This window comes from Nanorana parkeri, unplaced genomic scaffold (genome assembly GCF_000935625.1).
Source record: "Nanorana parkeri isolate BGI_ZX_2015 unplaced genomic scaffold, ASM93562v1 scaffold2394, whole genome shotgun sequence".
In the NCBI taxonomy this organism is placed as follows: domain Eukaryota; kingdom Metazoa; phylum Chordata; class Amphibia; order Anura; family Dicroglossidae; genus Nanorana; species Nanorana parkeri.
In genome coordinates, this window is record NW_017308662.1 from 76,437 (window position 1) to 96,532 (window position 20,096).

General features: G+C 46.6%; 2 protein-coding genes across 2 annotated transcripts in view; both read right to left on the bottom strand.

The window, feature by feature from the left end:
* Nucleotides 1–486: 486 nt before the first annotated feature.
* Nucleotides 487–16,647, bottom strand: LOC108801583 (zinc finger protein 585A-like). Its single transcript, XM_018573475.1, has 5 exons — nt 16,602–16,647; nt 16,333–16,403; nt 12,424–12,553; nt 9,583–11,220; nt 487–1,541 (listed from the first exon to the last, which is right to left on the bottom strand). The coding sequence occupies exons 1-5, from the start codon at nt 16,645–16,647 to the stop codon at nt 490–492; spliced, it is 2,937 nt and encodes a 978-aa protein (XP_018428977.1). The 3' UTR covers nt 487–489.
* A 450-nt stretch (nt 16,648–17,097) lies between these two features.
* Nucleotides 17,098–20,096, bottom strand: part of LOC108801584 (oocyte zinc finger protein XlCOF7.1-like) — a gene marked incomplete at its 5' end in the record, with an annotated part of 65,728 nt that continues 62,729 nt past the window's right edge. The window contains one exon of the mRNA XM_018573476.1: nt 17,098–17,555. Coding sequence (XP_018428978.1) covers nt 17,132–17,555 — 424 coding nt within the window. The remainder of the gene's footprint in view (nt 17,556–20,096) is intronic.

Consider the following 20,096-nt stretch of genomic DNA (forward strand, 5'->3'; position numbering starts at 1 on the left):
CAATGGAGGACTCTCTATGATCTGAGCTCATTCCGATCACCGATCGGCAATGAATTCTGGTTGTATACGGTAAAGAAACAGAATATTGTAGAGTTTTGAACTTTCATGTTTATTTAAAAAGACAGAAGAACACGTTAACATGCTACACAACTAAACTTCAATCCAAATCGAATCTTTTACAATTGAAACAAAAAACACAATAAAGTTTATTGAAGATTTTACATCGGCCAATGAAAAGGGGCAATAGCAGCACCAATCACAAGCAACGTGTAACATAACTTTTCTATAAGCCGATGAATCTGTCCATGTATGAGTTGTATGGGGCCATCTATGTGAGTGCGGGAAAAGTCAGCACTGTGTGTTTAGAGGAGCAGATATTAGAATGGAACCCCCTGCAGACCGATAACTATCACATGATACCCCAAAAACTATAAATACACTTCAGCCACTCTTTTACTACACCACTGTGTGGAAAGTGTCCACTAGTTCCTATCCTTCCCCTGGAGAGTTTTTGGCTGCTGGAGCTACAACATTCTCGTGAGTTTTCTGGTGTTGAACAAGTGCTTTCTTATAAGTAAAGCACTTCCCACACTCTGAACATGTATAGGGGCGCTCACCCGTGTGGGTTCTCATGTGTGACAGAAGTACGCTTTTCTCAGTAAAATTCTTCCCGCACTCTGAACATGCAAAAGGGCGCTCACCCGTGTGACTTCTCTGGTGTAAATTAAGCTTTGCTTTCTCCGTATAACTTTTTCCGCACTCTGAACACGAATAAGGACGCTCACCCGTGTGGGTTCTCTGGTGTTTAAGAAGGTCTCCTTTCTGAAAGAATTTTTTCACACACTCTGTACATGAAAAAGGCCGCTCGCCTGTGTGCATTCTCTGATGCGTAAGAAGGTATCTTTTATGAATGAAACATTTCCCGCATTCTGGACACGCATAGGAACGCTCGCCCACGTGAATCCTTTGATGTGTACGCAGTACGCTAATCTCAGTGAAACTTTTTCCGCACTCTGTACATGAATAAGGGCGCTCGCCCGTGTGGGTCCTCTGGTGTTTGATAAGTGAATTTTTCAAATTGAAACTTTTCCCACACACTGTACATGAAAAAGGACGCTCACCCGTGTGAATTCTCTGGTGTTTAACAAGGTCTCCTTTGTGCATGAAAGTTTTCCCGCACTCTGAACAGGTATAGGGACGCTCCCCCGTGTGAATTCTCTCATGTTTCCGAAGGTCTGCCGTCTGAATGAAACTTTTTCCGCACTCGAGACATGAATATGGACGCTCGCCCGTGTGACTTCTCTGATGTGTAAGAAGTGTTCTTTTCTCACTGAAAGATTTCCCGCACTCTGAACAGGAATAAGGACGCTCACCTGTGTGGGTTCTCTGGTGTATATGTAGTTTGCCTTTCTCAATGAAACATTTCCCACACTCTGAGCATGAGAAAGGTCTCTCACCGGTGTGTATTCTCTGGTGTATAAGAAGCACCTTTTTCTTGCTGAAACATTTCCCGCACTCTGAACATGGAAAAGGACGCTCATCTGTGTGATTTTTCTCATGTCTAAGGAGGGCTTTTCTTTCACCGAAAGATTTCCCACACACTGAACACGAGAATGAACTCGCCCCTGTGGGAACTCCTTTACGACCTACAGAAGATACCTTGGGCTTAACTTGATCTTTTGATTTATCTACACTCTGAGATCCTAGCCGTGTATTCGAAGTAACGGTGTGTGAAGTATCTGAGGATTTCTTAGGATTAGAGGGACCCATCGACTTCTCTGAAGGGGAAGGTCTGCGAGTTCTATTACGAGTACTTGGATTCACTGCTGGAGAACGTTGTGCATTGCCATTATCTTCTGGAGATAGAAGACGTCCCTCAGAGGTGTTCCATAAATAGCGTCCACCTGGATGAAAACAATTTACAAGTAAACGTTAAAAGTGTTCTTCATGTCTGACATTCCAGAGTCATATATGTGGGTCCAACAATCAACACATTCACCGAGCTCTGCCATGAAAGGAGACCTACTGAAGACCATAGATGGACCTCTCATGTGGTGTACAGTTTCTCCTCCTCATTTGTTGGTCACATGACGTTATATTGAGGAATGGAGATGGACCTTCATATGGTGTACAGTATCTCCTCCTCATTTGTTGGTCACATGACGTTATATTGAGGAATGGAGATGGACCTTCATATGGTGTACAGTATCTCCTCCTCATTTGTTGGTCACATGACGTTATATTGGGGAATGGAGATGGACCTTCATATGGTGTACAGTATCTCCTCCTCATTTGTTGGTCAATATTGAGGAATGGAGATGGACCTTCATATGGTGTACAGTATCTCCTCCTCATTTGTTGGTCACATGACGTTATATTGGGGAATGGAGATGGACCTTCATATGGTGTACAGTGTCTCCTCCTCATTTGTTGGTCACATGACGTTATATTGAGGAATGGAGATGGACCTTCATATGGTGTCCAGTGTCTCCTCCTCATTTGTAGGTCACATGACGTTATATTGGGGAATGGAGATGGACCTTCATATGGTGTACAGTAGAAATGTAAGTCTTCTGGTGAGAACTAGCTCTCTGTGTACCATATGGTGTAAAATGCCTCCGCCACACTTGTTGGTTGGTGGGGTAGATACATTGATGACGTTCTTACTGCTAGTAATTAAGGATTGCCATATTTTAAAGGAAGTCATGTTTTCTATCATGAACAAGGACAGCACAGACTATGTGTAATTGGAGGAAACCTCCGTATATGGAAAAGAGTCTTCACCATACGAGTCGTGGAAAGGAAGCTTAGTCCTCCACAGGATAGGGCTCTATGTGACTCAAAAGGAGGACCGGATGTATTTGTAGATACAACATATCTAAATGGCGGCCAATATTTGTGGTATAAAGACAACTGAATGATATCCGATGACCGGGAAGGAATTCTTTTATCCTTTTTAGATAAAATTGGGGTAAATTTTATGTGGGTTCCCCGTCGTTACCATATGAATATAGGGAATATAATAATCCCCCTCTGTAATATCTCAGTTGGGGTCCTGAATGTAATAACTATCATGATATATTTATGTGTGTGTGTATATATATATACACTATATTGCCGAAACTGCAGGTTTCGGATTCTTCTCTGGAGGAACTTGATGAATACTGTAGAGCAGCGGTTCTCAACCTGTGTAACCTCAGGACATTTGTCCTTGGTCTTTTAAGTCACGACCCACCAGTGGAGAACCAAGGCTGTAGATGTCTTATTCGAACCCATAACAATTTCCCCTCGTAGGAGAAGTATAAAATTGGGAACGTTTTCTGCATTCTGCGTTTATTACTTACTCGTGTCGATGTAGATAGAAGATCCCTCCCGTTTACTCGTATTCGTCTCCCCCTCCTCCGCAGACTGCTGGTCCTCACTCTCCTCGTCTTCCTCCTCTTTGATTTCAACTTTGATGTGTTGGATTTCGTCATCCTAAACCCCCGACGATGAGAGAACAAGGAACAAAGAGATTACCCCAAAAAGATGTCATCTCCTAGCTTACAATCATTTTTGGAGTTGTAGGCCAACAATACCACCTACCAGGTCATAGTTAGGATCTTCCGGTGTGGACTCGGGGGAGTACTGAGGACTGGGACTTCTGTCTGGTTGGTTTCCTTTGCTAGATGGGTCCATCAGAACGTCCTTGTGTTCTTCAGAAATCTCCACCATCACCCCGTACTCCTCATCCTCCTCTTTGTACTCTTCTTTAACGATAATATGGTCTAAGAAGTTTTCAATCTAAATATATAATGTAACATTCATTGTAACAACATGATGTGCATGAGTCACCTCTACCGGTAATCGTTCATCATCTACCTGATCATGGTGGGGGATGTCGAGATCTTTCTTTGTGGAATTCCGAGGACGGGGACATCTCCCTGGTGGGTTCCTCTTACTGGATCCATCTGTAGGAAACACACACACTGACTGAATACATTGTTTCTATGTGTGTATCAGATGATGGGGGATGTAGGCGGACCCTCCGTACTGCTCTCTCCTCTTACCCGGTGATGTGAGGGGCGGGGCATTCTCCATCACCACGTCCTTGTAGAGATCCCGGTGTCCTTCTAGATACTCCCACTCCTCCATGGAGAGATAGACAGAGACATCCTGACACCTTATAGGAACCTGACACACACAATGATACCGTCACCACCCAGACACGCCCCTCGTCTGTTCCTGGATCATGTCCCAAAGCTCACCTCTCCCGTCAGAAGCTCTATGGTCTTGTTGGTGTTTTGTACTATCATCTGAGAAGACACATTGTGTTAACTGATGTCATAGGCAGATCTAAGGTCACCTCTTTGTTGAGCACATGAATGAAACAGAGTAAATACAAAGCATCAGTGGTAGTGTTACGTTGTATTTCTCGATGGCGGCTTCTGAACGCCGTTCGGAAGCTTCACCTCGAGCACCAACCTTTACATTTAGGATTGGCCATGCAAGGTGCAGTGGTAGGGGACAAGGGGCCTTTGGAATATGCGCTAGGTCATACACCCAACTGGAACCTTTCATCTGCTCTCGTTGACTTATGTCTTCTCCGATACTCATGACTTCTCTCCTGCTGCTTGCTTTCTCAGGAACTCCCTTCCTAATGCAGATCCTTGAAGGACATTACGACCAACTGCCTGTCTTCGGAAAACCCAGAAGATTCGGCCTCTGTGGTGTTATGACTATCGAAGGTAGAACTCTCCTCTCCTCTGACTGGTGGAGAATCCTGACCACACCATGGAGGACAAAGGATGCCACTTGGTTTTCCACCCATCTATAGGTCTATAGTCCACCTTCCCTCTGGAAAGTTCTTCCATGTCTCCCATAATGAGCCCGGGAGCTGAGCACTGACTTCCCACCCGTCCTTCCAAGCTCTGCCACCATCTCAGGAGACCTCCCGATGAAGGTGTCCTATACCAAGAGACATATGGACATCCTCCCCGACTAAGACTGTGACTGAGAAGATACCGAGAGCGTGGGACGGTCATGACAGCCAGGACACGAGCCTTTGTTTAGAAATGCTGTGACAGCCTCCATGTTTTTTTGCAGCACTGGATTCCCGTGAGGGCTCCCGTACGGAAGTCTCAGGTTCTAGACTGGTGACTACTGAGTGACTGTAGCGGGTACTAGTTCCGGGGTGATTGATGTGACTGGACACGTACATCGCCACGCCATAGGTCAGCACCATATGCATACCATATGAATATAGGGAATATAATAATCCCCCTCTGTAATATCTCAGTTGGGGTCCTGAATGTAATAACTATCATGATATATTTATGTGTGTGTGTATATATATATATATACACTATATTGCCAAAAGTATCGGGGCGCCTTTACACGCACATGAACTCTAATGGCATCCCAGTCTTAGTCAGTAGGGTTCAGTATTGGGTTGGCTCCGCCCTTTGCCGCTATAACAGCTCCGCCTCTTCTGGGAAGGCGTCCACAAGGTTTAGCAGTGTGTCTATGGGAATGTTGGACCATTTGTGAGGTCAGGTACTGATGTTGGGGGAGGGGCTCGCAGTCTCCGCCTCCAATTCATCCCAAAGGTGTTCTATGGGGTTGAGGTCAGGACTCTGTGCGGCCAGTCACGTTCCTCCACCCCAAACTCCCCCATCCATGTCTTTATGGACCTTGCTTTGTGCACTGGTGCGCAGCCATGTTGGAACAGGAAGGGGCCGTCCCCAAACTCCTCCCACAAAGAACAAACCGGGAACATGAAATTGTCCAAAATGTCTTGGTGTGCTGATGCCTTAAGAGTTCCCTTCACTGGAACTAAGGGGCCAAGCCCCACCCCCGAATAACAACCCCCATAATGCCCCCTCCCCCAAACTTTACACTTGGCATAATGCAGTCAGGCAAATGCCGTTCCCCTGGCAACAGCCAAACCCGGACACGCCCATCGGAGTGCCAGACAGAGAAGCGTGATTGGTCACTCCAGAGAACACGCCTCCTCTTCTCTAGAGTCCAGTGGCGGCGCTCATTTACACCACGGCATCCCACGCTTTGCATTGCACTTGGTGATGTGCGGCTTGGATGCAGCTGCTCGGCCACGGAAACCCATTCCATGAAGCTCTCTACGCTCTGTTGTTGCGCCAATCTGACGGCCGCATGGAGTTTGGAGGTCTGTAGCTATTGACTCTGCAGACAGTTGGCGACTTCTGCGCACTTAAGCATGCGCTGACCCCGCTCTGTCATGCGACGTGGCCGACCACTTCCTGGCTGAGTTGCTGTTGTTTCCGGTTGCTTCCACTTTGTTATAATCCCAGTAACAGGTGACCGCGGCGGAATATTTAGTAGCCAGGAAATGTCACGGAACACCTGAATCCAATGATTTGGAGGGGCGTCCCAATACTTTTGGCAATATAGTGTGTATAGAGAGAGAGAGAGATACCGCTCCTGTAGGTCGATGCACGACATCGACGTACGGGGTCGTTAGACCACTATAGACCAGTATAGAGCGTCCTCTACGCACATGAACCGACATACTGACCACAAACACCTCCACACTCTGCCGGCAGCCATTGCTCCTCTCGCCGTCCCCTTCCTGCTTCCTCTGTGTGCTGTTCACCTCTCACTGGTCACCAAATCTCCTCTTCCCTCCTCCCACCGAAGTCACGTGATCAAAAGCCGTGCGTCTCATTGGGTTCAGGGTGTGGGCATTGCCAGCATCCAACATGGCCGCTCAGCTGCAGCTGTGCTACCACAGGGTCTGAACAGATCATGTGACTCCCCAACCCCTCCCCCCTCCAGAGCAGCGGTCATTTTCTTGTAGCCGCATTCCTTTATCTCCCCCATTGTCCCGGATTTGGGGCCGAACCCGCCAGTCTCTCTGTTGTCCCTCTTTTTGGTCTGATGTGTACAGTAATTTTTTACATATGAGGTGTTGGCGGTCTGTGTGAGGCCGGGGTGGCCGGTCGGGCGAGTGGGGGACATGTCCTTTGTCTACAATGTTAGGGTGAAACCCGAACACTCGATTGGTGCGAGCGGCAATTAAAATTTTTGGAGAATATAGAGGAGAGGCAGCCAGGGGAGGGAGTATAGAGACCGGCTATAGAGGACTACAAGTCCCAGCAATACATTATATAGCAATGCAGAATACCACCGGCTACAGAGGACTACAACTCCCAGCAATACATTATACAGCAATACAAAGTAATATGAAGTTACATACTCTTTGTTGTTTTGGGGAGGCAGCCTGATGTCTCCAGGGTCTCAGGTGGGCTATGCAGGCTCTCAGGTGGCTGCACAGGTTCTCACCAGGACGGTGCACTCTCAGGTGGGCTATGTGGACTCTCAGGTGGGCTATGCGGGCTCTAAGGTGGGCTATGTGGGCTCTCAGGTGGGCTATGTGGACTCTCAGGTGGGCTATGTGGACTCTCAGGTGGGCTGTTTGGGCTCTCAGGTGGGCTGTGCGGATTCTCAGGTGGGCTATGTGGACTCTCAGGTGGGATGAGGTGAGGTCAGGTGAGTGACAGCTCATACTAGCCAATCCCAGGATAGGAACTGGTAGGAACTCCTGAGGTAAGAGTTCTGAGTTGTGCTTGTGAGGTGAGTGACAGCTGCCCGCCAGCCAATCCCATAAGAGGACCTGGGAGGCGGGAACTCCTGAGGTAACAGCTGTGAGTTGTGGCTGTGAGGTGAGTGACAGCTGCCCGCCAGCCAATCCCATAAGAGGACCTGGGAGGCGGGAACTCCTGAGGTAACAGCTGTGAGTTGTGGCTGTGAGGTGAGTGACAGCTCCCCACCAGCCAATCCCAGGAAAGAAGCTGGAAGGCGGGAACTCCTGAGGTAACAGCTGCGAGGTGAGTGACAGCTCCCTATCAGCCAATCCTAAGCAAGTAGCTGGAAGGCGGGAACTCCTGAGGTAACAGCTGCGAGGTGAGTGACAGCTCCCTATCAGCCAATCCTAAGCAAGTAGCTGGAAGGCGGGAACTCCTGAGGTAACAGCTGCGAGGTGAGTGACAGCTCCCTATCAGCCAATCCCAAGCGAGTAACTGGAAGGCGGGAACTCTTGAGGTACAGGCTGCGAGGTGAGTGACAGCTCCCTATCAGCCAATCCGACGCGAGTAACTGGAAGGCGGGAACTCCTGAGGTAAAGGCTGTGAGGTGAGAGACAGCTCTCTATCAGCCAATCCCAAGCAAGTTGCTGGAAGGCGGGAACCCCTGAGGTAAAGGCTGTGAGGTGATTGATAGCTCCCTATCAGCCAATCCTAAGCGAGTATTATTATTATTATACAGGATTTATAGAGCGCCAACAGTTTGCGCAGCGCTTTACAATATAGGGCAGACATTACAATCACAATTCCAGACAAGATGGTAAGGAGGGCCCCGCCCCTGAGGGCTTACAATCTAAAAGGGAGGGGGAAGTGATACATGAGGAGGGGCTGCAAGGCGGGAACTTCTTAGGTAAAGGCTGTGAGGTGATTGATAGGTCCCTATCAGCCAATCCCAAGCGAGTAGCTGGAAGGCGGGAACTCCTGAGGTAAGTGACACAATCTCCTCACATCTATTCCTGTGTAAACTGCTTTAAACATGATGATATGAGGCCTCCAGTGGCGCACCCGGGCCGGGGGTGGTGAATGAGGGAGTACACTGGGCCCTGAATGCTAAGGACAGGAATTGCAATGCCTTGGTGAGAAACAATAGATTGCTCTGAGAAACACATGAAGTACCTTCCATGTCTCGGTGAGCTTCACCGAGCCCAGAGCACATATATTTAGGAAGACTGGAGCAGCTGCGCACGGCAACCAATCAGCTTCTCTCTTTCATTTTTAAATCTTACATGTGCAAACTGAAGAGAGAAGCTGATTGGTTGCCGTGGGCAACTGCTCCACATTCTGTCTGCTCCAGATTTGATAAATTTCCCTCAATTTGTGTTTTACTTCAGTAAATAGAAAACAATAACACCGATCACGGCGTGTATCTTCTTATATACAACATGGGGCCGTGTATGTGAGGGTCGGGGGACGACCTGCCCCGTGTATGTGAGGGTCAGGGGGCGATCCTCTGAGGTAAGATGGCTGGTTGTTAGGGAAAACTCTCTATGAACTGAGCTCATTCCCATCACCAATGGATGACTCTCTATGAACCGAGCTCATTCCAATCACCAATGGAGGACTCTCTATGTACCGAGCTCATTCCTATCACCAATGGAGGACTCTCTATGAACTGAGCTCATTCCCATCACCAATGGATGACTCTCTATGAACCGAGCTCATTCCAATCACCAATGGATGACTCTCTATGAACCGAGCTCATTCCAATCACCAATGGAGGACTCTCTATGTACTGAGCTCATTCCCATCACCAATGGATGACTCTCTATGAACCGAGCTCATTCCAATCACCAATGGAGGACTCTCTATGGACTTTCTGGTTTATTTTACGAAATTTGGGTTTAACGCATAATAAAGCAAATTTAATTAATCATACAGAATTTTTATGGACATTTGTCAACAACATCCGGACTTGTGTGTACTGTCTGATGTCTAAGTAGATTTGCTTGATGGTTAAAACATTTCTGGCACTATGAGCTTGAACCCATGTGAGTTCTCTGATGCTTGAGGAGATCTGCTTTCTGAATGTAACATTTCCCGCACTCTGAACAGGAAAAAGGACGTTCACCTGTGTGAATTCTCTGGTGTCTGAAAAGATCTGCTTTCCGAGTGAAACTTCTCCCGCACTCCGAACATGAGAAAGCACGTTCACCCTTGTGAATTAGACGGTGCCTAGCAAGGTCGTATTTATCTTTGAAACATTTCTTGCAGTCAGGACAAGAAAACGGACGCTCTTCTGTGTGTTTGTTCCTGTGTTTAACGAAGACTGCTTTCCTCATGAAGCTTTTTCCACATTCTGAGCAAAAGAAAGGAAGCTCACCTGTGTGGATTCTCTGGTGTTCGAAAAGAGCTGTTTTCTGAGAGAAACATTTTCCGCACTCTGAACATGAAAGCTCACTTGTATGGATTCTCTGGTGCCTAACAAAATGACCTTTGCGGAAGAAATTTTTTCCACATTCTGAACAAGAGAAAGGATGCTTACCCGTGTGAACCGTCTGGTGTTTAATAAGGTCTTTTTTCCATGTGAAACATTCCCCACAATCAGGACAGGAATGAGGCCGCTCACCTGTGTGAATTTTCTGGTGTATCAGGAGGTTTTGTTTGCGGAAATAAGATTTCTCGCACTCCGAACATGAAAAAGGACGCATGCCCATATGAACTGTCTGGTGTTTAAGGAGGTCTCCTTTCCGAATGAAACTTTTCCCGCACTCTGAACATGAGAAAGCACGTTCACCCTTGTGAATTACACTATGCTTAGTAAGTTCATATTTATCTTTGAAACATTTCTTGCAGTCAGGACAAGAAAACGGACGCTCTTCTGTGTGTCTGTTCCTGTGTCTAAGAAAGTCTGATTTCCTCATGAAGCTTTTCCCACACTCCGAACAGGAGAAACGACACACTTTGGCGTGAAATTTCTGGTGACCCAATAGGTGATGTTTCTGTGCAAAACTTTTCCCGCACTCTAAACAGGCGAAAGGGCGCTCTCCTGTGTGACTTCTGTGGTGATTAACAAGTTGACCTTTCTGTGTGAAACATTTCCCGCAGTCAGGACAGGAAAACGTTTCGCCAGAGTGCACTTTGAAATGGGCCTTGAGGCTTTTTATATGCAAAAAACTTTGTTCACATTGTGAACATGAAAAGGGACGCTTGTCTACGTGGGTTTCCTGGTGTGAGAGAAGGTGTTCTTTCTGAGCGAAACTTTTCCCACACTCCGGGCAGGAAAAAATGTCCTCACCAGTGTGACTTCTCTGGGGTATAATGTATCCATTGCCTTCAGGTTTCCCAGCATCCGTATGAGGAAGTAGACTCTCCACTGTGTCCACCCCCTGATGACATTTATTGTTTTCAGAACTTGGAGGTATCTCATCTCCTCTGTGTGTGACAGTAAGAAATCCTTTGGTGGCGGAGCTCTCCGCCATTTTATCTCCACTGTAAGATCTTGGCTGTGACTTCTCCGCAGATTCCTCAGAGGGATCCATCGATCCATCCAAACAAGGAAACGTGCCACATGAATTGTGACTGCCGGGGTTCTCTCCCGGAGAAGATTGGGCGATGTCCTCGTCTTCTGCTTTATCACCTGGAGAGAAGAGTCCCGCCGAGCGATTGTGGAGAATCCGCCCATCTGATGGCAAAGAAAGATTGTGACATTACGATATGTTCTCATGACATCCAATCAGGAATCATGTAATCTGATCTGTCGTTATATGAGGTACATCCAGAAAATTGAGGGAACAAAATCACACTGGACACCAGGAATGGAGCTGGACCTTCATATGGTGTACAGTATCTCCTCCTCATTTGTTGGTCACATGACGTTATATTGGGGAATGGAGATGGACCTTCATATGGTGTACAGTATCTCCTCCTCATTTGTTGGTCACATGACGTTATCTTGAGGAATGGAGATGGACCTTCATAGGGTGTCCAGTATCTCCTCCCCATTTGTTGGTCACATGACGTTATATTGAGGAATGGAGATGGACCTTCATATGGTGTACAGTATCTCCTCCTCATTTGTTGGTCACATGACGTTATATTGAGGAATGGAGATGGACCTTCATATGGTGTCCAGTATCTCCTCCCCATTTGTTGGTCACATGACGTTATATTGAGGAATGGAGATGGACCTTCATATGGTGTACAGTATCTCCTCCTCATTTGTTGGTCACATGACGTTATATTGAGGAATGGAGATGGACCTTCATATGGTGTCCAGTATCTCCTCCCCATTTGTTGGTCACATGACGTTATATTGGGGAATGGAGATGGACCTTCATATGGTGTACAGTGTCTCCTCCTCATTTGTTGGTCACATGACATTACATTGAGGAATGGAGATGGACCTTCCATATGGTGTACAGTGTCTCCGCTTCATTTGTTGGTCACATGACGTTATATTGAGGAATGGAGATGGACCTTCATATGGTGTACAGTATCTCCTCCTCATTTGTTGGTCACATGACGTTATATTGGGGAATGGAGATGGACCTTCATATGGTGTACAGTATCTCCTCATCATTTGTTGGTCACATGACGTTATATTGAGGAATGGAGATGGACCTTCATATGGTGTACAGTATCTCCTCCTCATTTGTTGGTCACATGATGTTATATTGAGGAATGGAGATGGACCTTCATATGGTGTACAGTATCTCCTCCTCATTTGTTGGTCACATGACGTTATATTGAGGAATGGAGATGGACCTTCATATGGTGTACAGTATCTCCTCCTCATTTGTTGGTCACATGACGTTATATTGAGGAATGGAGATGGACCAATATATCAAACAATAGTAGAAGTTAAAGTTTAATTATGCTCCTTTACCTGTTTCGACCCCTTGAGAAGATTTCTCCTCAGCTGTGGCCATCACCCCAGCTTTCTCCACAGGCTGAAGATCTCCGCTCACAAACGTCTCTTCTCCGACCTCCGGTTTCACATCCACCAGTTCTTCAGGCTAAAGAATATGTTTGGAAAGAACGTCTTTTAGGATCTGTTCACACCGGGCGAGGTTGGGCAGCTTGGCTCTGTGCATAGACAAGGCAACTGGCCTTCAATCATATTAGGGCCGTTCACACCGCAGCTTGTTGAGACGCAGTATATTGCTACACACTGCGGCGAGCAGAACCAAATGAAATGTCACAACGTGATAATTCAATAAGGTCCAAACAATAAAGCGTGTGATGCCCTGATTACACACATCGGCACTGCTGGTCATAACACGTCTGCTGGCGTGAACAAGAGCATGTGAGCATGGATAACAGAAGACTAAATAAAAGAACACGCCTGCATTGTTCCACCTACCTGATCATGGTGGGGGACGGTGTGATGTTCCTGGGTGGAGTCCCGGGAATACAGGGGGCGGGGACATCTCTCTGGTGGGTTCCTCTTACTGGATCCATCTGTAGGAAACACACACACTGACTGAATACATTGTTTCTATGTGTGTATCAGATGATGGGGGATGTAGGCGGAGCCTCCGTACTGCTCTCTCCTCTTACCCGGTGATGTGAGGGGCGGGGCATTCTCCATCACCACGTCCTTGTAGAGATCCCGGTGTCCTTCTAGATACTCCCACTCCTCCATGGAGAGATAGACAGAGACATCCTGACACCTTATAGGAACCTGACACACACAATGATACCGTCACCACCCAGACACGCCCCTTGTCTGTTCCTGGATCATGTCCCAGAATCCCCGGCACCGCCCACCTCTCCCGTCACCACCCAGACACGCCCCTTGTCTGTTCCTGGATCATGTCCCAGAATTCCCGGCACCGCTCACCTCTCCCGTCAGCAGCTCCATCATCTTCTTGGTAGCTTCTAGAATCTTCTCCATGTTGGGTCTCTCGGGTTTTAGGGAGTCACATGGAGGCACTGTGATGGTCACATGATCACCAGACTTCAGAGGAGGAAAACTCTGGATGGAGGAACCAATAAGAACATCATGATAGAATCCCCCTCACCTTTCCGGTCAGGTCATGTGACCTCCCAGAATCCTCCTCACCTCTCCGGTCAGCAGGTAGATGATCTCCAGGGTGAGTTCTAGTATCCTTTCCACCATGCGACTCCGGTCCTCCTCCATCCTCATTTAGGTTGTCATGCAATCTCTAAGGAACTCTCCTCTCTGTAGACATTGAACAAACTGAGAATTATGAGGACTGTACCAGGATGAATAATGTCTGCACAGAGTTCCTCCATCGTTCTGACCTATCAGAAAGCTTGTAATCCTTTCTTGGAGGCATCAAGGAAGTACCATCTGACCTATATATGGTGGCTCTGGATGGACAGTTGGATAAATGGCTCTATATTTAGGATGTATCCGGTCTATAAATGGCGGCTCTGGGTAACGAAGCTGCTTATTTATAGGTGACATCACTTCCTGTCTGTGTGTTTCCGTGCAAAGGGTCACCTCCTTGTGGAGAATACACAATCTGCAGCCTTCGTTGTGTTTCAATACTTTGCTGTTTCTTTCCCGTTTTATTGTCTACAAAACACCCAAATAAAACACAATATGAAGATTTGGAATTTAGATTCGTGTTTTATAAAGAAGGATAATCATAAACTGGAAAACCACCTCGTGTAATAGATGTATCTGTAGATCACCCGTAGGTGTTGGCGGCACCCTCGGAGCCGCGTGACACACAGACAATGGTCAACGCCGAGTGCTGGAATAATTGGTTGATGGAAGAAGATCAGACATGGGATCACAATGTTGGCATTCAGACACTGTACACACACTATATGACCAAAAGTATTGGGACGCCTTTACACACGCACATGAACTCTAATGGCATCCCAGTCTTGTCCGTAGGGTTCAGTATTGGGTTGGCTCCGCCCTTTGCCGCTATAAACAGTCAGTCCTCTCAGGCAGACAGAAGAAACACAAGGAGCTGCTCCAACTTGTTCGAGTTGTCCTCTAGGCTTGGTACAAACAGTCTGGCAGAAGGGTCCCATAGGATGTCTCTCTATTGCATCTCAACTGTCTTCTTCTAGAAAGTGTTCTCACCAGTCTCCTTCCTCCCAGACTGTTCTTCAGGATCTTCCTCCCTCTGTTGTCACACAGTCTGTATGCTGCCACATGTGTCTCCTTTTTCTACATTCTTCCCATAGAGATCAGAGGAGAGCCATGGATCATTGTGAATCCAATTTGAGTTCATGCAAGCCCATCCGAACTATGACTGCCACTCCCTCCTCCTGGCTGAAGTAGTGGAGGACTCTATGAACTGAGCTCATTCCGATCACCAACGGATGACTCTCTATAAACCGAGCTCATTCCCATCACCAATGGAGGACTCTCTATGAACCGAGCTTATTCCCATCACCAATGGAGGACTCTCTATGAACTGAGCTTATTCCCATCACCAATGGATGACTCTCTATGAACTGAGCTCATTCCCATCACCAATGGAGGACTCTCTATGAACTGAGCTCATTCCCATCACCAATGGATGACTCTCTATGATCTGAGCTCATTCCCATCACCAATGGATGGCTCTCTATGAACTGAGCTCATTCCCATCACCAATGGAGGACTCTCTATGAACTGAGCTCATTCCCATCACCAATGAAGGACTCTCTATGAACAAGCTCATTTCCGTCACCAATGGAGGACTCTCTATGAACTGAGCTCATTCCCATCACCAAGGGAGGACTCTCTATGAACTGAGCTCATTCCCATCACCAAGGGAGGACTCTCTATGAACTGAGCTCATTCCCATCACCAAGGGAGGACTCTCTATGAACTGAGCTCATTCCCATCACCAAGGGAGGACTCTCTATGAACTGAGCTCATTCCCATCACCAAGGGAGGACTCTCTATGAACTGAGCTCATTCCCATCACCAAGGGAGGACTCTCTATGAACTGAGCTCATTCCCATCACCAAGGGAGGACTCTCTATGAACTGAGCTCATTCCCATCACCAAGGGAGGACTCTCTATGAACTGAGCTCATTCCCATCACCAAGGGAGGACTCTCTATGAACTGAGCTCATTCCCATCACCAAGGGAGGACTCTCTATGAACTGAGCTCATTCCCATCACCAAGGGAGGACTCTCTATGAACTGAGCTCATTCCCATCACCAAGGGAGGACTCTCTATGAACTGAGCTCATTCCCATCACCAAGGGAGGACTCTCTATGAACTGAGCTCATTCCCATCACCAAGGGAGGACTCTCTATGAACTGAGCTCATTCCCATCACCAAGGGAGGACTCTCTATGAACTGAGCTCATTCCCATCACCAAGGGAGGACTCTCTATGAACTGAGCTCATTCCCATCACCAATGGAGGACTCTATATGAACTGAGCTCATTCCTATCACCAATGGAGGACTCTCTATGAACAGATATTGAAGTGTAGAACCTTCTAGTTTATTTTACAAAACCCGAATAACTAATGATCAGTAAAGCAAATTTTGAATCATTTAGAATTTCGGTTAAAAAAAGAATAACAATTTTACGATCATGAACGGACCAATAAAGAGCCGGATTCTTAAAGTGATATGAAAGTCAAAAGGTTTTTATTCAATTTTCAATGCTGGTGAAATCACTTACAAATGGACGCTGCTTAAAAGTTTTAGTTTCCTGCAGAATCAGCTGGTCCCCTGAGCATTGGTCCTGATATCCTGTTTTAGGGTGGCTCCTTTCCCTTGCAGTGTCCTAGAGAGCCACCCTAAAGCTTTGGTGTCTCTACAAGCACACAGACACAGCAAGCCTGCTTCCTGTTCCCTTGTACTCCCTCCACCCTCTGCATGTCTCCAAGCTGGTAGGTGGACAGCTCCTGGAAACTGTGCTGTACTTTGTGATCTTGTAGTCAACAGGAAGTTTAGGGAAAGTGAGCTGAGAGAGTCGGAGCTGTTTGGAAGCATGATGACTGTAACTGCTTGGGCAAAAATGTGAAGAGCTACCTGGGGTACAAGCTTTCCCTGGTATATTACGAGAGGCTCCACTCTCCCTATCCTACTGGCAGGACGAGAGCCAGGAACTATAGTAGGCAGATCTCACCAATGGGGCCTCCAGGATATAGAAGCCACCAGACGACACGGGTCATCAGACTTCACCGACAGCAGTAATGTCACTCTGGCCAGGACGTACTCCTCTATACACTCGTTTTATAATTTTCCCGCACTGTGGACCAAACCCATTACTCCTGTTTACTTATATCGAACATTTGTCAACAGCTTCAGCTGGTGTGGGGACTCTGATGTCCAATTAGATGTGAACCATTTCCCGCACCCTAAACATAAAAAAGGAAGCTGAACCATTTCCCGCACCCTGAACATAAAAAAAGGAAGCTCACCCGTGTAAATTCTCTGGTGTATAACAATCGCAGTTTTCAGAAGGAAGCTTTACTCGTACACTGAACGCAAATTAGGACGCTCACCCGTGTGACTTCTCTCGTCTTTCTGCATAAGACATTGTTCCACCTTCTGAACACGAATAAGGATCTCACGATTGTGACTTCTGTAGTGTTGAAGAGGTACACCTTTTATAATAAAACATTTCCTATATACTGAACATGAATAGGGCGGCAGTTAACCTATGTGCGTTTTCTGGTGTCTTACAAGTGTACCTCTCAGAATGAAGCTTTTCCCGCACACTGAACAAGAATAAGGACGCTCACCAGTGTGAGTTCTCTCGTGATTACGAAGGTCCCCTCTGGCAGTGAAAGAACTGCCGCACTCTAAACATGAAAAAGGACGCTCACCCGTGTGAATTCTATGGTGTCTAACAAGGTTATCTTTCGAACTAAAACCTCTCCCGCACTCCGAGCATGAATAAGGACGCTCTCCCGTGTGACTTCTCTGGTGTCTAAGAAGGTTTTCTTTCAGGCTAAAAGATTTCCCGCACTCTAAGCACGGGAAAGGACGCTCTCCCGTGTGACTTTTTTGGTGTCGGAGAACAAATCTTTTCTCGGTGAAACGTTTCCCACACTCCGTGCACGGGAAAGGACGCTCGCTCGTGTGATTCTTCTTGTGTCTACAGAGGTCTTTGAATTCAGTAAAAATTTTCCCACACACTGAACACGTCAATGACCTCTCTATTGTTTGAGCTACTTCTGGCCTTGAAGACGATTCCTTGGGCTTGGATGGCTTTGTTGTTATCACCAAATGGGAAGGTCTTTGCTGTATAATTGGTGTAAGTAGAATGAGTCCCGGAGGATATTGTGTGAAGCCGTTATAACACGGAGATAAAATAAGATGTCCTTCAGAGGGATTCATGGTCCCAGAAGTACCTGGAAGAAAAGCAATTTAAAAAATGTGAGACCTTCCATATGGTGTACAGTATCTCCTCCTCATTAGTTGGTCACATGACGTTATATTGGGGAATGGAGATGGACCTTCATATGGTGTACAGTATCTCCTCCTCATTTGTTGGTCACATGACGTTATATTGGGGAATGGAGATGGACCTTCATATGGTGTACAGTATCTCCTCCTCATTTGTTGGTCACATGACGTTATATTGGGGAATGGAGATGGACCTTCATATGGTGTACAGTATCTCCTCCTCATTTGTTGGTCACATGACGTTATATTGGGGAATGGAGATGGACCTTCATATGGTGTACAGTATCTCCTCCTCATTTGTTGGTCACATGACGTTATATTGGGGAATGGAGATGGACCTTCATATGGTGTACAGTATCTCCTCCTCATTTGTTGGTCACATGACGTTATATTGGGGAATGGAGATGGACCTTCATATGGTGTACAGTATCTCCTCCTCATTTGTTGGGGACATGACGTTATACTAAGGGACGGAGATGGACCTTCATATGGTGTACAGTATCTCCTCCTCATTAGTTGGTCACATGATGTTATATTGGGGAATGGAGATGGACCTTCATATGGTGTACAGTATCTCCTCCTCATTTGTTGGTCACATGACGTTATATTGGGGAATGGAGATGGACCTTCATATGGTGTACAGTATCTCCTCCTCATTTGTTGGTCACATGACGTTATATTGAGGGATGGAGATGGACCATCATATGGTGTACAGTATCTCCTCCTCATTTGTTGGGGACATGACGTTATATTGAGGAATGGAGATGGACCTCCATATGGTGTACAGTATCTCCTCCTCATTTGTTGGTCACATGACGTTATATTGAGGGATGGAGATGGACCATCATATGGTGTACAGTATCTCCTCCTCATTTGTTGGGGACATGACGTTATACTAAGGGACGGAGATGGACCTTCATATGGTGTACAGTATCTCCTCCTCATTAGTTGGTCACATGATGTTATATTGGGGAATGGAGATGGACCTTCATATGGTGTACAGTATCTCCTCCTCATTTGTTGGTCACATGACGTTATATTGAGGAATGGAGATGGACCTTCATATGGTGTACAGTATCTCCTCCTCATGTGTTGGTCACATGACGTTATATTGAGGAATGGAGATGGACCTTCATATGGTGCACAGTACTTCCTTGTCTCAATTTTCTGGTCTCATCATCATGTTTTATCAGTATATCTCACAGTAGTAAAAATAAAGTAGGAAAACCGTATTTAATGAGGACTACTTACCCTGGTTGATGTTTAGAGAAGATTCCTTTTCTGTCACCATCCCTACAACCTCCTCTGTAGGCTGATGATCCTCTCTCACATGTGTCTCTTCTTCTTCTTCCTCTTTAACCTCTATTTTCACATCTATCAGTTCTTCCTGCTAAATAAAGAAAATGGTTAAAAATAACATCCTGAAATGTGAGCAATAATAACCAAAGAACATACTCTCACTTCTACCGACCTGATCATGGTGGGGGACGGTGAGATCTTCCTGGGTGGAGTCCCGGGAATACAGGGGGCGGGGACATCTCTCTGGTGGGTTCCTCTTACTGGATCCATCTGTAGGAAACACACACACTGACTGAATACATTGTTTCTATGTGTGTATCAGATGATGGGGGATGTAGGCGGAGCCTCCGTACTGCTCTCTCCTCTTACCCGGTGAAGTGAGGGGCGGCTCATTCTCCATCTTGACATTAAGAGATTCCTCCTCCTTAACTGGCACCATCATTTCACCGTTTTCCATGCACTGATTACCCGTCACATACGTCTCTTCTTCTGTTTTAACCTCAATTTTTATATTCATCAGATCTTCACCCTAAAGCAAGAAAATGGTTGGCTTATATAAGGTTTCACAATGCGAGACCACATCTCGTAGGATCCACACATTGTCGCTTTCATGTTCTAGATGCTCCATTACACCAACCTGATCATTTTGTGCATAGTTGTAATCTTCCGGTGTGAAATACAGGGGACGGGGACATCTCTCATGGCGGGGGATGGTGAGATCTTCCTGGGTGGGATCCCGGGAATACAGGGGGCGGGGACATCTCTCTGGTGGGTTCCTCTTACTGGATCCATCTGTAGGAAACACACACACTGACTGAATACATTGTTTCTATGTGTGTATCAGATGATGGGGGATGTAGGCGGAGCCTCCGTACTGCTCTCTCCTCTTACCCGGTGATGTGAGGGGCGG

Bases quoted from the DNA above. Each gene is read 5' to 3' on its own strand.
- LOC108801583 (XM_018573475.1), bottom strand. From the start codon at position 16,647: ATGACCCGTGTCGTCTGGTGGCTTCTATATCCTGGAGGCCCCATTG. The intron at 16,404-16,601 runs GTGAGATCTGCC...GTTGACTACAAG, and splicing joins ATATCCTGGAGGCCCCATTG to ATCACAAAGTACAGCACAGT. The intron at 11,221-12,423 runs GTAAAGGAGCAT...CTTTGCCATCAG, and splicing joins TTCTCAAGGGGTCGAAACAG to ATGGGCGGATTCTCCACAAT.